The 19,667-nt window shown below is 39.5% G+C and overlaps 1 protein-coding gene across 1 annotated transcript; it reads left to right on the forward strand.

The window, feature by feature from the left end:
- Positions 1–338: 338 nt before the first annotated feature.
- LOC141141256 (nephrocan-like) lies at positions 339–18,572 on the forward strand. The gene is made up of 3 exons (XM_073628936.1): positions 339–431; positions 15,022–15,923; positions 18,025–18,572. The coding sequence occupies exons 1-3, from the start codon at positions 339–341 to the stop codon at positions 18,461–18,463; spliced, it is 1,434 nt and encodes a 477-aa protein (XP_073485037.1). The 3' UTR covers positions 18,464–18,572.
- The last annotated feature ends 1,095 nt before the right edge of the window (positions 18,573–19,667 follow it).

Genomic DNA, 19,667 nt, shown 5'->3' on the forward strand with positions numbered 1-19,667 from the left:
GGCTCTGATTTGTGATAAAGGTAACTAGGTTTATCAGACCACACATACAGCCCCCAGATGGTCACATTCCATAACACTGTACTGATCACCTCTGTTTACTGATAATTCATCAGGACTGTCAGGGACTCTATTGTTGGCTGTCACCTCTTGGCTTAGATAAATACACAGACAGTGATTGCACTCCATAATCAGATCTGATCATACTATATATTGTCAGTCACATCTTTCACTAGGGTTAGCTGAATATGTTGGTCCTTAGTCTCCTGTTCCTGTTCTCCTGCCTATGCAATTGTCTGGCTTTTTGCCCCCGGCGATGTAGCTGTGATTCCCCCAGGACAATGCAATGTTTTAGGATCTCTGACATCCCAGGGGGGATCCCTGTATCCACCAAGAAGCTCTACATCAGCCACAGCAGGATACGACACCTACAGGTGAGTGCAGGTACTGCAATGAAATGTCACTGCAACCACATCTACTTATCAACAATGCTATGCATGCTATACATATAAAAGGGTGTTCTACATGACACACTTTTACACATTTAGAAAAATACAGATCTCTTTTAGTTATTTTACCAGCTATAAAAAAAAAAAACTAAACAAAAAAAAAAAAACTAAAAATGAAATTTTCCTAGAGAGGCATCTGTGGGTTTATGATGTTTGTTTGATGATAGCAGGTGACCTCAGCTTATTCCCACTGCAGGAACTGGCATTGTATTAGGCTACATTCACACTAGAGATTAACCACTTCACCCCCGGAAGAACTTACCCCCTTCCTGACCAGAGCATTTTTTGCGATTTGGCACTGCGTCGCTTTAACTGATAATTGGGCAGTCGTGCGACGTTGTACCCAGACAAAATTGACGTCCTTTTTTCCCCCCACAAATAGAGCTTTTTTTTGGTGGTATTTGATCGCCTCTGCGGTTTATTTTTTGCGCTATAAACAAAAAAATGGGGACAATTTAAAAAAAAAAAAAAAAACGCATTATTTTTTACTTTTTGCTATAATATCCCCCCCACAAAAAAATAATATTAAAATATATATATATATATATATATATATATATATATATATATATATATATATATACACACACACACACACACACACACACACATTTTCCCTCAGTATTGGATTATAGTGAACGAGGCCAGCCCTAATAGCTGGTGTGTATATAGCCTTAAACAGATTCATCAATTTACTATTGTATAACTACAACAAAAAAAAAAAAAACACATCCACTGAAAGAAAATGTATATAACATACTGGTTTGTTATACTTTGTCATTGTAGTAGTAGTAACCTTGTGGAAGGACTGTCGCTCTTTTGAGACTAAATCCCTCTGTCCTTTGTGCAGCCTCAGTTGTCCCTCTTTTTGGCCTGATGTGCACATCTCTATACAAAATGTACTATTTTAGTACCAAAAATGTTATGCTACACCCAGGGGCGTATCTACTGCAAGGCAAACAAGGAGTTTTCCCTGGGCGGCATTTTTCAGGGGGTCGGCGCCACCTCCACACCTCCAAGGCAGAAGGGCAGAGGCGGCTCTTTAACCACTACCCAACCTTTCGGTGGCTGTACCGGGTTGATGCCTGCAGCTTCAATCACCACCCCAGTATCGTTTAGAACCGGAGATAGGCTCTCTTGTAATAGCAATTGGAGCAGATTACTAGCTGCTCGATTGTTATTACAAGCAGCAGGAAGAGACGTCCCCCCCTCCCGCGGCTCTGTCGTCCGGCCGGAAGACAGGACCGTCCAGATGGTGCATCCACCAGCTGGCTGGACAGCCAACCAAAGCCTGGACCAGCTTGGATCGGTTGTTCATAACAATAAACCGGAAGCTATGACATCAGTTCCATTTTACTCAGAAACCATCAACACCAGTTTTTAAAAATCTAAAGCATTCGAAAACACAGATCTTGGTGTTTTGAATGCTTTTAAGTACAGAGGAGGGATTTGCGGTCTTGTAGACCCCGGATCTCTCCATAAAGAGTACCTGTCACATGCCTCTTGCTGTCACAAGGATGTTTACATTAAAACAAAAAAAAAAGAAATTAATAATTCTTTTTTTTTAAAGTGCCCCTGTCCTCCCATGCTCGTGCGCAAAGGTAAACGTACGTGTCGGTCATGCACGCAAACAGCATTCATCCCAAACATGTGAGGTATCACTGTGAACATCACATCATGGGCAGTAATTCTATATATGGAACTTGGACGAATCATGTCTCCGGGTCTGATGAGGAAGCCGCAGCTGTTCACTGTGAATGGATGCGGCTTCCCCATTAGAGCCTGAGACAAGAACGGTATATCGTGGCTGGGGTGGGACAAATTTAGATGGGGGGGGGGCGTGCCTGATAGTCTTACCTAGGGCAGCACAAAACCAAAATACACCACTGGCTACACCAAGGTTTCTCAGCCTAGGGTTCCTCCAGAGGTTGCAAGGGGTTCCTCAAGCAATGAGCAATTTCTGCCTTTCAGATCCCACTGACACCATTGATCTTTTTAGCCAACTGTAAGGGGGGAATTCTTCCCAATGATCACAAGTGTGAGGAACATTTTTCCCACTGACCTTCACACTAGGGCCTGATTCACACCTATGCATTTTTTTGTGCCTTTTGCATTTTGCAGATTTTCACTACAGAACGTGTTCCATAGGGAACCATGTTTAATGGACTGTAGTGCAAATCTGCAAAATGCATAAAGCACTAAAAATGCGTAGGTGTGAATCCAGCCTAATGTACCATGAGTCATAGCTATAGTCATTTTTAGCAGGGGTTCCCTGAGACCAGCAAGCTAACTCAAGGGTTCCTCAGTCTTGAAAAGGTTGAGAAAGCCTGTTATACACACACACACACACACACACACTATACTTTTATCCAACCTCTATATCACTAGATTTGTTATTTTGAAAAGAAAATATAAAAAGGAAACAAATAATAGAGGTTAAAAAAAAGCAGTTCTGTGGCTTAAAGTGGAGTTCCACCCTAAAGTGGAACTTCTGCTCATCGGATTCCTCCCCCCCTCCGGTGCCACAATTTGCACCTTTCAGGCTGGAGGGGGGGTGCAGATACCTGTCTAATACACAGAACACAACGGGGACCAGTGCAGAGGCGCAGCGCGACTCGCGCATGCGCAGTAGGGAACCGGGCAGTGAAGCCGCAGCGCTTCACTTCCCGATTCCCTGACCAAGGATGGCAGCGGGGGCAGCTGAGAGCCAAGCGATTGATCAGCTTCGGCTGCTGACATCGCTGGACCCTGGACAGGTAAGTGTCCATTTATTAAAAGTCAGCAGCTGCAGTATTTGTAGCTGCTGGCTTTTAATAATTTTTTTTAAGGTGGAGCTATGCTTTAACTAGTTTTCTGCATAATAAATCTTTGTGGTCTGGTTAACGTGGGCCATGGCAGGAATCAGGAATGTGTCCTTTGTCTATATACTGTGTGCTAAAAGATGTCCCTCTAACATTTCAGAAGGTTGGGACTGGGAGGTATGTTAGTAATAGTAGTTATAGTGATTTAGAAAGCCACACAATCTTTTACAAGGTTATACAGACTATGTAGGCTGATATCAGATGGGTGATTCTGCTGCTAGAGAAAAAAAAATTGGCTAGCTACAGGATCACTAAAGCCAGCATTCGGGCAAACAACATCTCACTGCATCTGGCTGCACAGGGAGCCATTCCATAGGGACAGACAGGCAACCTCTAGGATAGGATAAAAAATGGTTAGCTCTGATCTACATAAATCTATTTAACTGTGAACGAACAAATTATTCAAAGTGCTAGACAAATTAATACATCGCATATCCAATAAAAAACATCTATCAAGAAAAAAAAAAAAGTGCTGCCGTGCATATAGACAGTCTATAACCAAAAATAGTGCCAGCATGCAGTAAAGAGCAATCAATATCCTGTGCATCAAAACAATAGTATAAATAATATTATTGTGACAAAATATTTAAATCAAAACAAATATGTTGAAAAAGTTTTTTTTTTATATTACAAAAAACAGTCCCAGAAACAGTTTAATCCTGTGGTGCCCATTTTTTTTTAAAGTGTAGTCCTTCTGTGCGTGTCACACGCCTACTCTGAGACATTATAAAACTAATTAATCTAGCCCAGTAAAGCAAACATCTCTATACATTCCTTTTCTGCAGCCACTCCGCTCCACTCCCACAATGAGGTGTCAGCAGCGGCTTCTCTGTGTAGGCATGTGCAGGAGAGGCAGCCGAAAACGGAAGCCTCATAGTAACTCTATGGATGACGTCACTTTCCAGGCATTTCACAGTTGTTGTCGGCTGTTTCCTGCCAGAGCAGTTTTCTCCATTTCGAATCTACCCTCTGTAGTCTTGCAATCCGCAGATACGCAAACTCTGTGTCCCTTTTACATCCAATTTCATAGGGACAGAGCCATGCTCTGCCACACCATTTTTAAAGTGGACACACACATATAACCATGATCCTAGAACAACTGAACAGAATAGAACAACACTATTGACAAAAACTGTTAGTGGTAAGCTGGTTGAAATTGCCTGAAAATTACCATGCATAAATCTATTGCAGCAGAGTTTCATTTACTTACTATGTTTAGATGCAGTTGCAGGCCCTTTTAGGTTCTATTTTCCACAACTACACACGGGACCCCCTCTCTAATTGCTGCCAGAGTGATCTAGTTCCAGTGAGGCACCCCCCCCCATCCTAATGCCTTGGATTCATCCAGCTGTTCATCTGCCTTACCAGATCTACCCTGAACTTCACTGAGAGGAATGCTGTGTCAGGACCTGGATCATCTGCTGGTAGCACTGTGGTTCATTGGGCAGAGAGTTGTAATTCCAGTGTCCACCAGCAGGTGTCTTCCACCAGCCAGCAGACCCCAGTAATTAGTTTCCACCTGATGCTGCTTGCTGAAAGGTTATTTAGGTCCTCCCCTTCTAGTTGCCTCTCGCTGCAGTGTTTTGCTTGCTGCCAGATACTACTAGCAGTTATCCTGTTCCTGCCCTGTTTTCTGTACCCTGTATCCTGCTGCCTTAAGTCTGCTTCCCCTGTTCCCAGTTTTGTTTCCCCCTTCCCATCTGCTCCCTACACCTCCAGTTTTACCTGCTTTCAGTGTTCCCCATTTGTATATATTGTATATAGTTAGTTGTTAGTTAGGCTTCTGTTTGTTTGTTATTAGTCAGGCACTTTGTCACTGGGTTTGTTTGTTCACTTATATTTTCATGTTTGCTGTGTGCTGGTGTTTGGAATGATTTTGTTTCATTGTCAATCTCACTTAGACCCCTTTCACGCCAAGGCATTTTTGCAGCGTTTTAGCGCTAAAAATAACGCTATTAAAACGCTCATAAAACGCTCACCATGCATCTCAATGGACCCTTTCACACTGAGGCATTGCGCTGGCGGGGCGTTGAGAAAAGTCCTGAAAGCAGCATCTTTGGAGCAGCTTTTGGGCGTTGAAAAAAGCGCTTCATAAACGCCCCTCTCCATTGAAATGAATTGTAAACACTGTAAAAACGCCTGAATAGCGCCTATAATCCACCCTGAGCTGTAGAAAAGTCACATGATCTCACAAAAAGGTAAACATGCAAGCAGAAAAGAGAGCATCTACAACAACAGGACTGAAATTGTGGGAAGGTCAGAATGATTAAACAGACCATCAAAGTGCCAAAAAAACAAAATTAAAGTGTCAAAAAAAGAATTAATCCCAGAAAAATGAAGATTTGAAGTAAAACAAGACACTGCTTGTTACTTTACAAGACACTGATTGTTTTACATGATCTCACAAAGGATAAACATGCAAGCAGAAAAATAGCAACAATAACACATGCTTCAATAACGCTTGAAAAACGCTGTTAAAACGCCTGCAGTGTTGTGTTAATTTTACCGCTAGCGCCCCTAAAACGCGGTAAAAACACAGTAATAACGTTTTAGGGCGTTTTTGAAGCGCCTTGGTGTGAAAGGGGTCTTGAAGCATACACAATCTGGTCCCAGTCTCCTGAGTGTAGCCACACAAGTCTGGCCACCTCTGTTGCTGATACCTGACATGCTATTTATGAGGATAATTGCAAGTGGCTGTGTTCTGTGATGTTTCATTGAAGTACCTATTCTTATGCTAGCCATACCAGTCGAAAAATCATTCAAACCTGTTTTCGAAATACGAACCGCACGGTCGTCAGAGCAACCGATATTGCCATCATGTAATGACCAAATTTCCTTGTCAAAAGAAGTTTATTGAGTATACAATGTTATAAAGATACATAAAGTAAGTTTACAAGGATCTATAAAGTAAGCTCATTGTTTTACAGTAGGGTTTCTATAGGTAAACATAATGAAATTTCAAATATTAAACACTGGGTTTACGTAAACCTAAATTAAAGATATATATCATTTCCTTAGTTACTTTTGTAGGTATTTAAATGATTTATACCTACTATACATATTGTTTACAAGTAGAGTGTATATAGGTCAAATAAATTCTGATAATGAGCTTTAATCGTAAGGTGGAGAAAAGGAAAGAAAAAGAAGAAAAAGGGTTGAAAGGTAGAGGTATGGTCCACAAGGTTGTCCCGCTCGTCAGTTTATTATTCTTTTTAGTTCTCTTTGAAGCCTTAGAATGGGTGTCTCTGTAAGTCATTTAGTCTGTTACCATGGCAACAGGACAGAGTCATTGAAGTTTGACAGGAACTGTTGTTTTATCCAAGGATGCCAAAGTTTTTCAAATTTTGGAATTTGATTTTGATCGATGGCTACCATCTTAGTATGGGACATTGTATTATTCATTCCGTGAATTGTTTCTGCTAGTACCAATGTAGGAGATTTCCATGCCTTGGCCACTGTTTGTTTTGCAGCCGTTATTAGTTGGATCATAAGTTTGAATTGAGAGAGTGTTAACCATTCCGGTTTTAGATTAAGTAAAGTTAAATATGGATCTGGTTGTATTATTTTTTTAAATATTTTAGATGCAATCACGAAGACTTCCTTCCAGAAGGTTTGGATTACTGGGCACGTGCACCATATGTGTAAATATGTGCCTATTTCTGGGCATCCTCGAAAACAAAGAGCTGAGGTATTAGGTGAATATTTTGCCACTCTAGCGGGTACAAGGTACCAGCGAGTTAGGACTTTATAATTTGTCTCCAGTGCTAAGATGTTGGGTGAAGATGACTTAGATGTGAGCCATATGTTAGACCAGTCCGTGTCTTCTAAAGTTCGTCCCAGGTCCTCCTCCCACCTCTGAACGTAAGACGGTCTATTAAGATTTGCTACTCCATATAATTGATTATAAAGTGATGAAATTGTACCTTTAGCAAATGGATCTTTTGTACAGATTGATTCAAAAATGGATAATTGGGATAATGGTGTATCCCCCTTTAGGAATGGTGTATAGAAATTTTTGATTTGGAGATATCTAAATATCTCAGAGTTTGGTAGATCATATTTTTCTCTAAGCGATGGGAATGAAAGGAATGATTTAGATGCTATGAAGTCATTTAGTGTCTGAATGCCTGATGTTGTCCAAGCTTTAAAAGAATTTGGGTAGATCCATGCCGGATAAAAGGCCGGATTTCTGATAAAAGAAAGGAGAGGATTGTGTGGAGATTGTAACTGATATTTGGTTTTTAGTTTATCCCAGAGAGATAAGAAGTGTTTAGTTATGGGATTATGAATTTTAAAGCGGTCTTTAGGATCAAGCCATAATAAATTTGATATTAATAGTGGGTCATTTTCTGAAGCCTCTATAAATACCCATAATGGGATTTCCTGTTTTGCATGGTATTTGGACAGACTGGCCAAATGTGCTGCTCTGTAGTAGTTAGTAAAATTAGGGTATCCCAGGCCTCCTTTATTTTTGGGAAGATGTAGTGTGTGTATAGGTATACGTGGTTTAGAAGAGCCCCATATAAACGAAGTTGCTCTTTTTTGTACTATTCTCAAAAAATAGGAAGGAATTGGAATAGGGAGGACTCTGAATAGATAAAGCAATTTGGGTAGAATAGTCATTTTGATTGCATTAATCTTCCCTATCCAGGATAAAGGAAGTTGCGACCATTGTTTTATTAGATTTGTGATCTGTCTTAATACAGGAGGATAATTGGTTGAGAATAAGTCAGAATGAGATGCCGTTAAATGAATTCCAAGATATGGGATTGATTTTTCTGCCCATGTGAATGGGAGTGCAGCCCTAGCCGGGATCAATTCCATGTTTGTGAGTGAAATATTAAGCATTAGGCATTTCTTAGGATTAATCATAAGGCCGGATAGGGCTGCAAATCCATCAAGAGCTGGTATTAAGTTAGGACCAGAGACCTGTGGTGATGATAGAAAAAGTAATATATCGTCTGCAAATATACATAATTTGTGTGTAATACCTCCTACTTCAATGCCAGTTATAGTTTGGTTTGTTCTGATGTATTGGGCCATGGGTTCGAGTATAAGGGCAAATAATAAGGGAGATAATGGGCAACCCTGTCGGGTACCTCTTGCGATATTAAAGGCTTCAGATTTGTATCCAGCATATTTTATATAGGCTTTGGGTTTATTATATAATGCTTTGATCCATGTTAAAAAGTGGGGTCCAAAACCCCATTTTTGTAATGAATATTGCATATATTGCCAGGATACTGTGTCAAATGCCCTCTTAATATCGAGAGATAGAAAACATAAAGGGATTTTCCGTTTTTTAGCAATATGTGCCAATAACACTGCCCTGCGTATATTATCGCCTGCCTGTCTATTTGGCATGAAGCCTACTTGATCTCTATGTATTAATTTTCCTATAATGCTATTAAGGCGTTTTGCTATTATTTTTGCTAATAATTTAATATCGAGGTTTAACAGAGAGATAGGCCAATAATTCACACAGGAAGTATCATCAGAAAGGGGTTTTGGGATCATACAAACAATTGCCATTAGTGTTTCTTGCCGAAAAGAATGTCCATCTAGAAGTTTGTTAAACGTTTCAGTGAGAATGGGAGAGAGTATTTCTGAGAATGTTTTATAGTATAAAGCCGAGTAGCCATCTGGGCCTGGTCTTTTGTTAAGTTTTAGGTCTTTTATGGCGTTAGCAACTTCATCTATAGTTATAGGCTCATCCAAACTGCTTTTTTGATTCTGAGATAACTCAGGTAAGGTTATTTTTGAGAAGAAGGATTCAGCCTCTGTAGGATTAAATTCATTGTTTGTCTTATATAAAGTTGCGAGATGTGAGTGAAATTTATGGACTATTTTAACTGGATTACAAGTGTAAACATTTTTTGATAATTTCAAACGTATTGGTTTGAAAGATTTGTTAGTTGAATTTAATGCCCGAGCCAAATATGTACCTGGTTTGTTTGTATTCATGTAGAAATTGTGTTTGGAGCGTTTGAGGGATTTATCAACTGACTCAGTGAGAAATAGATCGTATTCCAATCTAGATTTTTCCAGATGAGATTTTGTACTCTGAGATGGATTATCTTGAAATGATATGTAGGCTGCATTAAAATTGAGTTCTAGTTTTTTTGCTAGATTTTTGCGTTCCCGTTTAAATAGTGCCATTTGTCTTTGTATTGTACCACGCAAGACAGGCTTATGAGCTTCCCACAGTGTTATTGGGGAGATGTCTGTTGTATTATTAATTGATATGTATTCCTTTAAAGCTTGTTCAATGGCCATCTGATGTAGTGGGTGTTTGAGCATTATGTCCGGTAAGTACCACGTTGGGTCATGCGCTTTTGGTATGGCTGAGGCTATAGTAGTGTATACTGCATTATGGTCAGACCACGGAATCGGAATTATATCTGATGCAATAATTTCTGGTATCATTCCTATTGTTAGAAAAATATGATCTATTCTGGTGAAGGTTTGATGAGGGTGCGAGAAATAAGTGAATTTCTTTTTCATTGGGTTACTTTCTCTCCACGAATCTACCAGATTGTATTTGGAAAGAAGTTGAGAAAAAGGTAATCTAGAGGTTATTTTGGATGGTGTAAAAGGTGATTTATCTAGAAATGGGAGGAGGACCTGGTTCGAATCCCCACACATTATCACTGTTCCTATTTTGTGTGTATTAATCACTTGTAATATATGTGAGAGGAATGGTGTAGGTTGTTTGTTGGGAGCGTAGTAGGAAATCACCGTGATTGCTGTATCCATTATATAACCCATGAGTATCAGGTATCTACCCTTCTGGGTCTTTAATTTCTGATGATAAGGTGAATGGTGTGGATCGGTGAAATGCAATTAGAGTTCCCCTTTGCTTGGTACAGGCAGAAGCCGTGTAAATTTGTTGATAAAAAGGAGAAATATATTTTGGAGTAGAATCTTTGGTGAAGTGTGTTTCTTGGAGGCATACTATGTGAGCCTTCTTGTTATGGAAAGTACGGAAGGCTTTGGTCCTTTTTTGAGGGACATTTATTCCCTGAACATTCAGGGAAAGTATATTCAGTGGTACCATGGCAATAGATCAAATAGTTTTGACTTACTTTTTGTTATGCAGAGCTGACTGCGCAGATCAACCTGTGTGGACTGAAGAGATGAATAGATAGAAAAGAAACCAGTGAATTCTGGAGTAAAGAGTAAACAAAAAACATATGAGATTAGATGATACATTGTATAAATTATTTTTTGCAAGTAATCACAATTTACCCGTGAAAGAGAATAAATATCTCTCTCAGGGGAATAAGTGCCTTCGTCACACTCCCACATAATATGGTTGGGAGAATGAGGAGGGCTAATGGGGGTACACGGATCTTCCGCTTACAGGAGAGAAGTGCTATGTCAAAAGACATCAAAATGATGTTTCATTAATTGGAGTGCAGAATATAGTTTTTGTTAAAATTATTTATTCCAGGGTGGTTGTATATGGTTAGTCTTGCCCTAGGCTAAATAATTCAGTTAGAAAGGTACTGTTAATAACTTTGGTATTGATGAAGATAGTTTGAATTATTTTGGGATTTTAACCCTTTTAGAGTAAACAATTACATATTTTATTCATATGCAACTGTTTAGATATGTTAACTCATAAAATTGAGGTTGTATTGCTTCAGATTAGAATAAACAAAAACATAATTCTAGGAACTAGTTAGGTAATAATATATTTGTTTTAAGAAAAGAAAGAAAAAGCTTCCATTACTTCTGGATTATTGAACATATTTGTCCTAAAAAGTAATAAATCTATTGTTATTACCTGATAATATATAACTGAACAAGAATTTCCTTATTTCACTTATATATTCTAAGGCTATATGAATCAGAAGTAATAAGAAATATAACTGGAATGTAACATGATCCCACACAGTGTGTGACTATCAGAATGCAGTTACATTCAGTTATAAATATAGGTTTTTTATAGAGAACCATCTCTTAGTATAATAAATGAAGAGATATCAGGAATTAGGATGTCAGTCCATTGAATCTTCTTGGTCCATGGATGATGTGGCATAACATCCTCTTTTGTGAGAATGATGATTCCCATTTTGTTCTGGAATTTTCTGGGTGCTGCCTGAAGGTGAAGATGATGCCATTCTTCTGTGTGTGGGAGTGTTGCTGCTTGTGGGTTCTGTCAGATTTAATTTTAAAAGGGTTTGTTGTAGTTCATCTGCTGATCTGCTTCTGTAAATTGTACCTTGGTAGTTAAATCTGACTGAAAAGGGGAAGCCCCATTGATACATAATGTTGTGGCGTTGCAGTTCCATTAGTTGGGGTTTCATGGATCGTCTTTTAGTAATAGTAAGTTGGGATAGGTCAGCAAAAATTTGATAATTGTGTCCTTGAAAATTAAGTTCCTTTTTTTCTCTTGCAGCAATTAGTATTTGTTCTTTCGTTCTGTAATAATGAAATTTTGTGATTATATCACGTGGGGGTCCATCTTTCTTTTTGGCTGTGAGGGCTCTGTGTACTCTGTCCAGTTCTAAACGTTCAATAGGGATATCTGGCTTTAGTTCTTGTAATAGAGCAGTAATAGTAGATTGCAGGTCTGTCACAGTTTCAGGTATTCCCCTTATGCGCAAGTTTGAACGTCTGGCTCTATTTTCGTAATCTTCGAGCTTAGTTTGAAGTATTAAATTCTCTTTTTTTAATTGTTCCAATTCTGTTATATTTTCTTGGGTTGTAATTTCAATTTCATCCATTTTTATTTCTAAGGCTGCGGTGCGGTTTCCCAGCTCTCTTATTTCTTTGGCTAGGCTTTTTGTTATTTGGTCTGAGGTTTGTTTTAAAGCCTTATGAAGCATCTTTTCAAATTGTAATAATATTACTGGGGATACTGAGGAGGCTTGTGGAGAAGTTTGTGAGAGGATTTGTTCTGTATCTGACTCAAATGGAGAGTCTTGCTGTGACATTTTCTGTCTGTGAGAGCGCCCTGATGCTGTATCTTGTGAGGTGACTGGAGCTGCTTCAGCTGCAGTGAGTGCCTGTGAGCTCTTTGTGAGGTGATTTTTATTTCTGCCACGGTTTCCTCCCAGTACCATATTTCCTGCCCAAACTTTCACAGTTTGTTCCCTGGGGCAAAAAGGTTCAAATGGATACCTTTTGAGCCTGCAGGCTCCGCTTTGTCCTTCCCTTTTCTCCTCAGCGGTGTGGAGCTCTAACAATGCATGTCTGCTCCGCTAGGCTCCGCCTCCTGCCCCCCCGTAATGACCACATTTCAAATGAAAAATGATCCAGTAAATGAACCTAAATAAGCCAGTTACTCGTTTGTTTTTTGGTTCTGGGTCACATACAGTATGTGCAGTACCAACAGTTCAATTTTTAACAGGCAACACACATTACCCTTTCAATTTATGGACTTTTCCTTCGATTTTTTTTTTTTTTTGCTCAAAAACTACACAACCAATTTTCGATTTGTGTACATTAACTGGAAGAAAAACAAACGAACTGTCCAAATGACAGATTTTTGAACGATTTTTTGGCTAGTATATGGGCAACATTAGGTAGATATCCTGTTATCATAGGGTAGTATAGAAACTGTGCTATGGAGCTAGTTTGCTGTGAAAAGTCCATGTTTGTGTGGCTTCATAATCTGTTTTGTATTTTTCTGCAGTGTATGCATACTCTTTGTCATCCCAAAGCTGTTCTGAATTATTGCTTCTAACTTTGCATCTGTTTAGTAAATTGCAGGCTACAGTTACCCCGGGTCTAATTGTTCAGAAAATTACCAGTTCTGCTAAAAAATTTGTATTAGATGTGCTGACCTCATATGCTTTTATTAATTTGCACCTGTATCCATCTTTAGGACCACAAAGTAATAGTAGCCACACCTAGACGGATAATTCACTTTATCAGCTCTCTGTTTCTTTTCTCAAAGTTGTATCCTATGCAAAGCAATCCAGTGATGCATTTGCACCTAGAAAAAGAATAAAAGCTTTTACAATCGGTTGCTGTGTTAAATTAGCCATACATGACCTGATAAATGTCATTCGCAAGTTCTTCAAAATTTTGTTTGCTTGTAACATTCAATTTTAAAGTGAAAACCACATTAATGCCCTGTACACAGGATCGGACATTGATCGGACATTCCGACAACAAAATCCATGGATTTTTTCAGACGGATGTTGGCTCAAACTTGTCTTGCATACACACGGTCACACAAAGTTGTCGGAAAATCCGATCGTTCTGAACGCGGTGACGTAAAACACGTACGTCGGGACTATAAACGGGGCAGTAGCCAATAGCTTTCGTCTCTTAATTTATTCGGAGCATGCGTGGCACTTTGTGCGTCGGATTTGTGTACACACAATCGGAATTTAACCGATCGGATTTTGTTGTCGGAAAATTTTATATCATGCTCTCAAACTTTGTGTGTCGGAAATTCCGACGGAAAAAGTCAGATGGAGCCCACACATGATCGGAATTTCCGACAACACAATCCGATCGCACTTTTTCCGTCGGAAAATCCGACCGTATGTACAGGGCATTACTGTTGGAAATGTGTTCTAGAAAAAAAATTCCATCCTTCTCTTTCAAATCTAATTGTCACTAAGGTTGAAAACGAATGCCAATTTGACTCCATTTAAAAAAATCAAAACAGTGTTCCTAAAATGACATTTTCTAAATTAAATTCTATTAACGTATGACCAGCTTTACCAGTGACATTCCCAGACACTCCTAAAGAAGTACAGCCAAAGCTCACACAGATACTCTGACAGATCTGGAGGAGACCTGCATGGCACCAGCAATCTGCTGAGCGCTGGTGCAATGCTTTACAGGCTTAAAATAAATAAATAAATAAATGCACATTTTTTTTACCTGCAAAAAAACGTACATTTATTACTTTTTTTCTAAAACGTGAACTTATCCTTTAACTTGCAGAAGTAACATGTAGGTAGGGTGCAGCATGGTGTGGTGGCAATAACACACACAGTCACAGTGCGATGAAAGAACTGGTATTGAAATAATACAATGACAGTTACCAAATAATTAAGTGGGAGGGCAGTGCTGCTGGGAATGCTCACAGGTCCAACAGCATGTAGAGAGCAGGATTCAGCCAAACTGACAGTGCCTGTTGAGAGAGGCAGGAGGCGGCCTAGCCGCCCTGTGCCCAAGCAGGAACCTGTCCAGAGAATTTGCAAGCCCTACACTTTCCCTCCTTTCCCTGCCGCTAGTTGTGTCCCTACCAGGTTGGGAACCTGTACCTACTCTACAAACTCACAAAATGCATGTCAAACCTTGGAGCAAGGGCTTTAAATAGGCTCTGCCTGACCCAAGATGACTGCTAGAGTCACATGGGGTGGCAAACATCCAAATGGATTGCTTCTCCAGTGACAGAGGAAACCATAGAGGAACTATTTTATTCTTGACTTTCTCTCCAACTACAGCGCCGCTGCAGAAGAGCACCACCTGCAGTTGAGAAAGTAGACTGAGCCTGCCTGCAAACAGTAAGCTGAAGCTGAATTAATACAGTGCACAGGGCAAATCTTAGTTCATAGTCCTACTTGTGGCCAAAGATACACTTTAATGTCAACTATTTATATAGCAAAATTTTGAATGTAATACATAAAAAGGCATAAAAGACATTTAATAGCATTTAATATTATAATTCCTTTTTTCCCCAGGTCTCAGACTTCGCTGGCCTGTCTGGTTTGCAAGAGTTGGTGCTCTTTTCCAGTGGGACAGAGACAACTGAAAATAACACTTTTAAAGCACTGAGTAACTTGATAGTGTTGGAAGTATGGAAGAATAAGTTAACAACTATTCCCAGATCACTTCCACCAAGTATGGAAGTTTTGAAACTTGGAGACAATTCCATTCATTCTGTTCATCACTATGATTTTGATGGATTAACCAAGCTAAAGGTGCTTGAAATCCAGAACAACATGCTGGTGACATTGTCTTTTGATACATTCTCTATGTTGACAAATATACAGCGCCTGATCCTGGACAGTAACGGAATGCAAAGCATATCTGGAACAGCTAAGCTGACACAACTAAGATACCTAAGCTTGGAGAACAACAAGATGCTCTTCTTTCATGAAAATTTCTTTTCACACTTTCCAAGCTTGCAATTTCTAAAGCTGGGAGGAAACCAACTGGCTAAAATTCCAGCACAACTTCCCCGATCACTGCTTTCTTTAAAGCTTGAGAGGAATAACATAAAAAATGTTCGTGTCAGAGATGTAAAGCAGTTGGAAAATCTATCTGAACTTAACCTTTCTGGGAACCAACTTTCCTCAGCAGATGGTATCCAGTCTATTGTCAATCTTACCTCTTTAGATCTGACCAAGAACCACCTCTCATCTCTCCCAAATAAACTACCAATCAAATTACAGAGACTTGACTGCAGTGATAACCAGATTTCAAGAGTGACAGCACAAGACATAAAGGGGCTGTCAAACCTTAAACATTTGTTCCTGGACAATAATGGAATGATTCAGTTTGAAGAGAAAATACTCCAAGGGTGTATTCACTTGTCCAACTTGGCCATGGAACAAAACCTTCTGGCGTCAATTCCACAGGGGTAAGTTTGTTACCTACTAGACAGTGGATGATGTCAAATTGGCAAATATATAATATAATAAAATAAATTCAATTAAACTACTGCTCTTCTTCATTTGATTCAGAGCCAGTAGCTATATTCATCAAGTCTACAGAGCACATGCATTAAACAAGGTGTCTAGTGGCGCATTGCAAAAGGGTAGTGAGAGAGTGGGCTATGGCACTTGTGTAGTTCCCCTGGTTGGCCATGGACCATTTCAAAAAGTGAAAACCAAGGGTGGGCATAGGTTGGCACTTTTGATGAGCTCAGCTCCCATAAGCCAGCCATAGATGGTTTGAATCTCTACCGGTTCAGCAGGGACTGGCCGAGATTCGATCTATATATATGGGCAGGATGATTGTCAATCCATAAATCAATTTGGGTACAACCAGCATGTTAGATTTCTAGCATGCAATTAATGCCAGCGATTATAGCAGGTGGGATTCCCCCATCAACACTGTCTTATTTCTTAAAAGTGGTTGTAAACTCCATTCATGAAATCTGACCTAAGCACATATATCTGTAGTGTTTAATTATCTCTCTCCAAAGCTCTGAGTGCCGTATCTTTCTGCTGCTCCGTTCCTCTGTTATCAGCAGAGTCACTTCTGACAAGCTCTCCGACACACGAGATAATGGCAGCTGGAAATTTGTGTCGGGGAGGGTGCTAAGAGATAGATTAACAGAGAGCTGGTCTATTCACAGTAGAGCTCTGCATGTTTCTTTATTCCTCTGCCTAGGTGGAGGGGGAATGTGTGCCTTTCTTCCAATCAGCTCTCACACAGTATTTTCCCGGACTCCACACCCACTGCTGGAAGAGGAAGAAGGATTTGTTACACGATGTGAACTTTCTAAAGAATGTAGAAAGGGAAAGACAGCAGATATACAAGTAAAACTTATGTAGGGAAATTTGTTTTTTCCTGTGTAACATCTGAGGCTGTTCACTTCACTGGATATAGGAGAGGGTTTACATCCACTTTAACCCAAGTCACACCAGAAGATTATGGAAGTTGGGGTGGGAAAGGGGTACCTAGGAGGAGGAAGATTTCTGCTAAACCAGGACACAGCAGCATAAGCGACATTTCATGCTGAAGGTAATATATCCTTGTGCTGATTTTCTTTTTTTTTTAAAGTAATCTTAGGCTTCAAAGAAAATCTTTGATCACAGCATTTACTTTCATTTTATAACATCAGCATTGTAACAACAATGCATACAGAAGTTGTTTTTGACAAACCAATCAAACCAATATGAGCTAACTTGAAAATCTCCTTCCATGACATGTTGTGAGTGCTTCCTGTCTGCTGGCCAACTCTTTCCACAACTTCCTGGACTCCCTGCATGCTTTGCAGCTTCCTCCTGAAACTGCTGCTCAGAGCACCTCTGTACTTCAGAGGACAGGCTCTGTAAAATCCGTGACACAGCAGTGCCTACTTACCAAGGCATAGTGAATATGTGTCACAGAATTCCCAAAATAGGAATAGGCTGGAAATAACTAGGAAATATATGATTTTACATTTTGACCATAGATATACTTTAACTGACATGTAGATCAAAGGTCACCTCTGCCCATGTATGAAACAATAACAATGGCTGTAACCCTGTTCAGAAGCTTTGTTTTATACAGCAATGACTGAAGCCACTGCTGTAATGCAGAGCAAGTCTCTGCTGTCATGTTTGACAGCTGGGAGTTGTCTGCAATAGTGGCTGTTGACAGGAAGAGAGCTAGCGTCCTCAATTTGAAACCCAACCAGGACATGGAGTTTGCATGTTCTCCCTGTCCTTGCATGAATTCCCTTCAGCTACTCTGGTTTCCTCTCACACTACAAAGACATGTTGGTAGGTTAATTGGTTCCTTTCTTAACTGGCCCTAGTATGTGTCTGTATGTATGTGAGGTAGGAACCTTGAGTTGTAAGCTTCTTCAGGACAAGGACTGATGTGGATGTACATTATTAGTGCTGATTAAATTGTTAATGCTGTACAGTAAAAATACCTCAAATAAATAAATAAGGCTCGTGCCCAATGGAGTTTGTTTTTAGGGCTCAGCTGGTTAAAGTCAATTATGATCTTGCTTTTATTTTTTTTAGGCTTCCGATGACCCTTACCCGCTTAGACCTCAAAGGCAACAAAATTGAACACATTGGAGTTCAAGATGTAAATAATTTGAAACAGCTTCAGGTTCTCAACCTTCGAAATAACAAAATCACTTCCCTAGATCACCAGGTTTTGGAGTGCTTGCCACGTTTACAACACCTTTATTTAGATGGCAACCCCTGGAATTGCACCTGCAAACTTCTGAAGGTCAGAAATGTATTAGTTGATAAAGGAACTGATATAAAAGAAGGACATTGTATTGAACCAAGTTACTGCCGTGGTGAAAAATGGATGTCCTCTGAAACTATGTTACGGCATTGTGGGAGCAGCTACACCTTTGACAAAAGAAAAGAACACAAAAAAAAGCTCAAATTTAATGAACTGCTTGACATGGAAAATGATGAAGACTATGATTATGACCTGATACACTGATGGGTTTTCTACTTTGAAGGTCCACCTCACTTCTTATTAGAGTTTTGGAATTGTTTCCTTTTTTCTTTATTTAATGAGACAAAGTAATCATTATTAACATTATGTTTGTAAGTAAAATTCACAAAATACAAATATAATAATGAAATCTGGTATCCCGGACAAATTATTTTTAAGTACAATCATTTTTTTATTTGGTTTAGTTTTTAATAGAATGGGGAAGAGTTAAAAGCATAGTACACTTTCAAATGTCTTTGTTGTTTTGACTAAATGTTAGTGTAGTTGTAGTCCCCATGCTGTTTATTTTATTTTGTAATGCTGTGCTTACATGTTGTGGCTACAGTTTGTAGTGTCAGGGCTGACATTTCCCTATGTCCATGTATTCATTCACCTAGATTGTTCCTGTTCGCTAAAGGGACAGGCCTTACCATTTCCTCTGTGTTGCATCACAAATGTGGGAGTACTAATGCGATGAAAGACTGTATGGTGATCTCTCTGTTATTACTCTGCTGGTTTGTGTCTGTATCAAATTAAATTACTGCTTAGCCCTCACCTGCAGAGCACTAGACTCAGGGATTGTGGGATATATAGTTTCTTCACAGGAAGTGTCAGTTTTTAAAATACAGAGATCATACACGACCTGCGCAGTGCAATGCCGCATTGCCCATGTTTGAACACAAACAGAAACCTCTGACATAGAAATGTGAAGATTTGCTCTACTATAGGGTATACATACAGGACAAAAAAACAACAACCTAAAAATTACATGATTAATGCACATCTTATGCAGGTGGAAATTACAAGGTACAGGTAGGTTTATAATGTCAGTTTATATTTCCATCTGTGACCTAATTGGGTAGATGCCGTCTCACTTCCTGTCCCTGTGATGCTTTTAAAATGAGATAATCACTGGGGCAGGAAGGCACAGACAGCAATGAAACAATGCCAGGAGTTCCCTGTTGGAGAAAATTTTTAAATTTTATTTTCCTAGCAGGTGAGGAGAAACATTCATGATAAGGACACAAACAGTAAAATCCTGCCAGAGGTTCCAGCCCTTTCCACGCTCTGTCCAAAACTTAATAAACCATTTAAGCCAATCACAGCGGCCCTTTACCACGTGATCAGCTGTGTCCAATGAAAGCTGATCACGGATGTCAACACAAGTCAGTTATCGGCTTTTTGCTCCTTGCACTGTCAGCGTGAGGAC

Source organism: Aquarana catesbeiana, linkage group LG04 (assembly GCF_042186555.1).
Source record: "Aquarana catesbeiana isolate 2022-GZ linkage group LG04, ASM4218655v1, whole genome shotgun sequence".
In the NCBI taxonomy this organism is placed as follows: domain Eukaryota; kingdom Metazoa; phylum Chordata; class Amphibia; order Anura; family Ranidae; genus Aquarana; species Aquarana catesbeiana.